This window comes from Sinocyclocheilus grahami, unplaced genomic scaffold, assembly GCF_001515645.1.
Source record: "Sinocyclocheilus grahami isolate Dianchi unplaced genomic scaffold, SAMN03320097.WGS_v1.1 scaffold95.1, whole genome shotgun sequence".
Classification (NCBI taxonomy): Eukaryota; Metazoa; Chordata; class Actinopteri; order Cypriniformes; family Cyprinidae; genus Sinocyclocheilus; species Sinocyclocheilus grahami.
The window spans coordinates 757908-763909 of NW_015505274.1; the positions used below are offsets into that span (position 1 = coordinate 757908).

Genomic DNA, 6002 nt, shown 5'->3' on the forward strand with positions numbered 1-6002 from the left:
GGTATTTACGTATGCTAAGTGGCTTCATTAAAGATCCTTACAATTTCTTAGTAAGTCGTGCTCAGATGTTTGCATACCCCTTGGGGAATCAGTAAGACATTTAGTTTTTTTTTTTTAAATAAGATCATAAAATGTGTTTTTTGAGTAATTCAGTACTGCCCTGAAGAAGCTGCAAAACACATATTTGCATACATTTCGTAAGAAAAAATAAATTACACAAAAATCCTAATCAGATGTTTATATATCTTTGATTCTTAATATTGTGAGTTGCCTCAAGCATCACAGTTTTGTACGAGTCCCTCAATTATCCAGAGCAGCAAAACTGGATATCAGCATTATATAGCCACTGTAGGGAAGAACTCAAATGTGTAGAGCATGCTGGGAAACCAAATAACTTACATGACCAGGAGGTTTTGTCAAAAACAGCTTCACTACTCAGGACAAACCAGAAACTCATGCACAACTATTACAAAAGACCTACAAACAGTCACTGATGCTTGAGGAGGCATTATATGATATTAAAATCCAAGGGTATGTAAACTTTTGAAAAGGATCAGTTAAATGTAATTATTTTGTCTCGTAGAATAACTGTAAATATCTCTCAAATAGCTTCATAAGGTAAGTAACTAAAATTAGATTATGATCCATTCTTATTTAAAAAAAAAATTGTAGATTCTGCAAGGGGTAGGTAAACTTGTAATCACAACTAAATTTAATGCAGATGTTTTTCAGTCTATCCTGGAAAAAATGTTATATGTCCAGTTCCCATGATCATGCAGCTTTAATGTGATGTTCAGTGGCATGGGAGATCCGCCTTCTGATATTGATCCTTTTTGGTGTGAGAAGCTGCAGACCAGTTTTTAATAGTATGAAATTATGAAATGGAGGAAGTCACTGATCGTCTTTTAGTGGTCTCTGTCTGTTCTGTTCCTCTCTCTGTGATATGGGGCTGCTGGTTGCACGCTCTTTTTCCCCTTTCTTGCTGGCAGGGTTGAGGGCAAGCACACTGGCCGCCCTCTCGGGACTTTCCGGAAGCTTTTCAACTTCCTGCAGGTTGTCTGACTCTTTGGCTCGGCTTGGCTCAGTCTTGACTTCTTTACCTTTTTGGGACCTCTCTTCCATATTGAAGTGAGAGCCATTCCTCAGTGTCTCTCTGCAGTCTCCATAGAGATGCTGCTCCAGAGTCAGATTTGACGCTGCCAGGTGTTTGAACTCTGACTCAAAGGGAAAGCCACTGCCTGGCTGGGTAGCTCCTTCCACCTGGCTCAGGACCGCAGTCCCCCTGTACACCTCGATTGCCTCTGGAAGCATGGACTTGATCTTGGGGAGCCAGCGCTTGCGAACTCTCCGGGCATTGGTGCACATGTCTGCGGCGATCACATTCATCTCACTTTCTTTGAAGTTAGGGGCAAAGTTCTGACAGTAGACTAATGATAAAACAGAGAGAAAAAAGGAATATTAATGCTTCAAGTCAACATTTAACCTATTTCACGTCCATATTGTAACATATTTCCAAATTAAACAGGAGAAAAGTTGGTAAGGTGGAACTGATTGGATCATGAAAAGTGGAAATTGGAGGCAAGGAAAGTTTTAATGAAAGATTTTAAAGCCAAATTTTAAAAAAAGTAAACAAAGGAATCATGCCCGCTAAGACCAGGAACATAAATAGAGTAAATTTAGCTTGTTGCAACAGCATAGCAAAGGGTCACTCACGTTTCACTGTGTTGAGTATGCGACTGTCCAGTGGTTTGCGATTCGGATCACAATTTGAGGAACGTATTCCAGTCCCACAGCTGTCAGCCAGTGTGTTCCTGCAGTCAAAATACCATAGTCAACCACTGGAGGGCACACACACAATATTTTTCCAAAACACCATGCAGTCCTTATAGTTATCAAACACAATATACTGAAACATTTGAATGTTAGAACACTGACTCCATCTCTGCTTGGTTACTTTTACTGTAGAACTGAGCTCTTAGTATTTCAGACATTCTATAGAAACACATTCATGCTTGTTACAAATCTGTAATGTTTTAGACCTGTCAAAAAAAGCAGCTAGGAGGCGTCTCAGCAGGACTTTGTGTTTGACCCCAGCACAGAGGTGACAGTTCATCAGCTGCCCACGAGTCATGAAGACACCAGATCCTTCCACAGCACCAACAGAGAAACAAGGAGACCTTAGCTCTGAATCAGTGACTCAAACGGCTCAGTCTGAACTGATAAATAATTCAGATGGACATGGAGTTTCAGACAGGCTGCTATTATTCAGGCCTCACCTGCAATCAGCTCCTGTCTCTCTCCAGGGTCGCCCTCTGTGTAGAGAGCAGGGTGGCAACGGTAGCCGATTTGGCTGATGAGTCCGGCAGGCAGAGCCTCTCTGTCTCCTCCTAACAGCACACAGAAACGGTTCTCCAAGGACAGAGGCAGGGAGGACACCTCCATCTTCTCTTTCACTGGGAAGAGACAAAACAGATCACACTCAAAGGGATCAATCCGTAGTGTTTTGAGCTGCAATGGAGGAAAAGAGAAGTCCACTAAAAGACATTTACTGCCAAAGATCCCGGACGAGCCCCCAAAGATCTTCCCATTTGTCAGGCTCTCGTACGAGTCGTCTTCAAAATCCTCCTCCTCATTTTGGTGTGAAGTTGGGCTGTCTGTGGTCGGGAGGCTAGAGGCACCAGGACTGGCATGATCTCGGGTCGAGAGCTCATAAGCATGCATCACAGGTATGACCCCGTTTATGCCCCCACTTGTGTAAAAAAGAGTGCCATTCCTTGAAGATCTGCCCCTAGGTCTCCTGTCCTCCTCAGAGTACTTTAGCTCCCCATTCTGAGCACACACCAGGGTCTCCAGCTTCTCTTCCTTGATCTTGCAGACAGTTGTGGGTTGGTCGCCTAGCAACAGGGAGGAGTTGTTGTTGTTTGGGCTCGGGGGATCGTCTGTGGCAGATGTCTGCGAGTCACAGTATGGAGCGCTGGCCTTGAACATGAGGTCCATTCCTCGCTCTATGATGTTCTGTATCTGAAGGTAGCCTGCGGTGTACATGACCATCAGCTGATCGCTGGCACTCACCGTCATCCGGCCTGTGTAGCAGAATGACAGAATCTGCTGGAAGCAGGATGGGGCCACAGACGAGGGCAGCTCAAAGAGTGTCTGGGCACTACCGCTGAACAGATCACGGAAATAGAGGCTGCTGGCCGCCAAAACAGCGCGGTGGGCCTTGAAGGCCTGTCCGTTGACCATGATGGCCACATCGCAGTGCTGGCCCAGCAGCCGCTGTTCATTCAGGCTGTCCAGAACAGTGCTGCCGAAGTTTGGAATCTCCATGTGCAAGAGCTGAGACATAATGCCCGTTTCAGATCTCTGGAGAAGACAGGATGTTCTCACCAGACATCTAAGACAGCAGAAAGTCAAAATGAAGGTGGACCGGCTTGATGAGGTAACAAACAGAAAATGACTAGATTCAAAATTCACACAATGTTTATCTGGTGCAGACACAGCAGAAAAATGCGACAGAAATGCTGCACAGCAACTCCCTTGGTAAACAGCTCTCTTCACCCCAACATTACTAGAGTCTGCATGTTTGGCAACTCAGCATAAGCTTGCCTGGAGTATTCAAAAGAAGCTGAAAAGTGACCGACAAACACATACACCCACCCTCCCTCTCCACCCCGCCACTACCTGACCTCTATAGCAGAATCTTCCGAGATGAGAGAGAGAATGCAGACAGGCTCCTCACAGCAGTTCAGCATGAGGAAAGGTAGCTTGAAAAGCAGAGAGATACGTCTCGATCCATCCTCTTCCTCCCCGCACAGGACTGAGCCAGCGAGAGGGAAAGCAAACGTCTATGTGCAATCGATGCACCATCTACTGTATGTCACATAAAGGGGGAGAGAGGCTATAGGCACAGACACAGAGACTAGGGAGAGAGGGGGAGGGAGTGAGACTGAAGGAAAGTCATTTAAGGACAGAGTGAGAGAGAAAGAGAGAGAAAGAGAGAGAGAGAGAGAGAGAGAGAGAGATCGAGCAAGAGAGAGAGCCTGATGCGGATAACTGCCCTGCAGAGAGTAAACGTGTTCATGTGCGATGGAGACAAAAGACAGGCAAGACAGAAAGAGAGAGAGAGTGCAATGGCTCACTTTTATTTGAGCATCACCACACGAAGAAAAGACAAGAACGGGAGCGTGCACCCCGCATGCACCAACCCGAACGCGTGCAGACAGATAATCCATCAGAAGCGGTCTCTGCCATGATCAGCTCCGTGCTCAGGATTATTTACATTAAGGGCAGACAAATTGTGTGCCAGGAGAGCAGCTCTGCATTGCAGTCCGTCACAGGCTGGCATGCTCAGTATAGAGTCTGCATACCCAATCAGATGTGCCAACACGGCATCAGACAGATCCTCAACCGATAAGAGAAAGAAAAGAGAGAGACTCAGCCTCAAAGCTGCCCTGAATGTCAGATAAGTACATCAAACAGAGAAGCATTTTAAGGCGGCACATATTAGACGGATGACTGAGAGACTGTAGTGTGCAAGTAAGAGTTGAGTACAGAGCAGTGGGGCAGTAAAGCAGCATCTCTCAGCAAAGTGGGGAAGAAGGCGCTATGCTTCAGTCTCTGACTCGCTGGCTTTTAATGCTGAGATGCCGATGGGCTACGGCGTGAGTCAGCGCTATTAGAGATAAACTGCCGTGTTCCAGTCTTCTGTCTAATATCAACAGCAGAAAATTATAATAAATCAATGAAGTGTAGCACACACACTCCCTGTGAATGCTGCAAAACTTGCTTCCAGCTGTCTGTCTGGTCTTTTTAAAAGCTGTGAAAAAAGCAAAACGTGACACATTAAACTGTCTTTTGAAGAAACTGCCCTCAAACTTAGTTTCCAGTGCAAAATGCACATTGTCATTGAGAAAAATGTCCTTTTCCAGTCTGAAGAGATGAACATAGCAAGTTATTTTACATTTGGAAACAAGAGTGCCTGTGCAGACATCTGTTAAGTTGACAGCTGGAGCTCTAGTAATAGACAGTGTTAGTATTGTCACATGTGTGATGTCCCTAGGGAGAACAGACTGCAGTCTGAGCTGGTGGGGAAAGGGATACTCCATACTGCCTACTAGAGGGCAGACACAGACTTACAAGCAATAGAAAACTTAAATGACCTCCCAATAATGTGCTTAGACTTGAAGTCGCAGTTACACGGTGTTCTCAGGATGGTACATCCTGTTCTCCTGATAAATGATCATTTAAGAACCACTCTTCAGAAAACCGATCTCAAAATGAAACATTTACATTATACCCCATGTAGCAGTATATTATAGTGGTGCTATATAAAACATCGATGGCTAAAAAAACATCAAATATGTGTATGTATCTGCATTGTTGGCAGTTATGAACTAGAAAATGATGGGAATTATACATTTTTATTTGAAAGACAACTTACAGTGTTCTTTATACAAAATGCAATAACTTTCCTGAAAGGACAAACTACATATATACAGAACAACCGCCCCCAAAAATAGCCTTTACATAAAAATATAATTCTTAAAACACTGGAAATAATTAAATGCAATGCAATTTACAGCCATTCATTTGGAGCAGCTTAGAAGGCCACCATTATGTTCACATACTGTCACAACACAGAAGCCGTATTTTAAAAAATATAATTCTTAAAACACTGGAAATAATTAAATGCAATGCAATTTTTAAACAATTATCTTATGCTCATAAAGGCTGCATTTATTTAATCAAAAATATATTGTGAAATATTATTACAACTTAAAAGGGTCCAATTATGCTCTTTTACAAAGTCTTGATTTTGTTTTGGGGGTGTACTAGAACAGGCTCTCATACTAGGTTGTTCGAAAAACACATTCACATTATTTTTCACATATTTTACATTATTACAACTCCTCTCTCCCCAGTCTGGCATGAACGGCTCGAATAGTTCCTGAATCAAATGAAGGCCCACCTTCTGAAATACGAAATGTATTTAAAAAATATAA

At 43.5% G+C, this 6002-nt stretch overlaps 1 protein-coding gene across 1 annotated transcript; it reads right to left on the minus strand.

Annotated features, from left to right (window-relative positions):
• Positions 1-661: 661 nt before the first annotated feature.
• LOC107587663 (nucleus accumbens-associated protein 2-like) lies at positions 662-3892 on the minus strand. Its single transcript, XM_016275522.1, has 6 exons — positions 3687-3892; positions 2550-3394; positions 2277-2453; positions 2040-2145; positions 1714-1811; positions 662-1427 (listed from the first exon to the last, which is right to left on the minus strand). Exons 2-6 carry the CDS (start codon positions 3343-3345, stop codon positions 892-894), a joined length of 1713 nt encoding a protein of 570 aa, XP_016131008.1. The 5' UTR covers positions 3346-3394; positions 3687-3892; the 3' UTR covers positions 662-891.
• Between the last annotated feature and the right edge of the window lie 2110 nt (positions 3893-6002).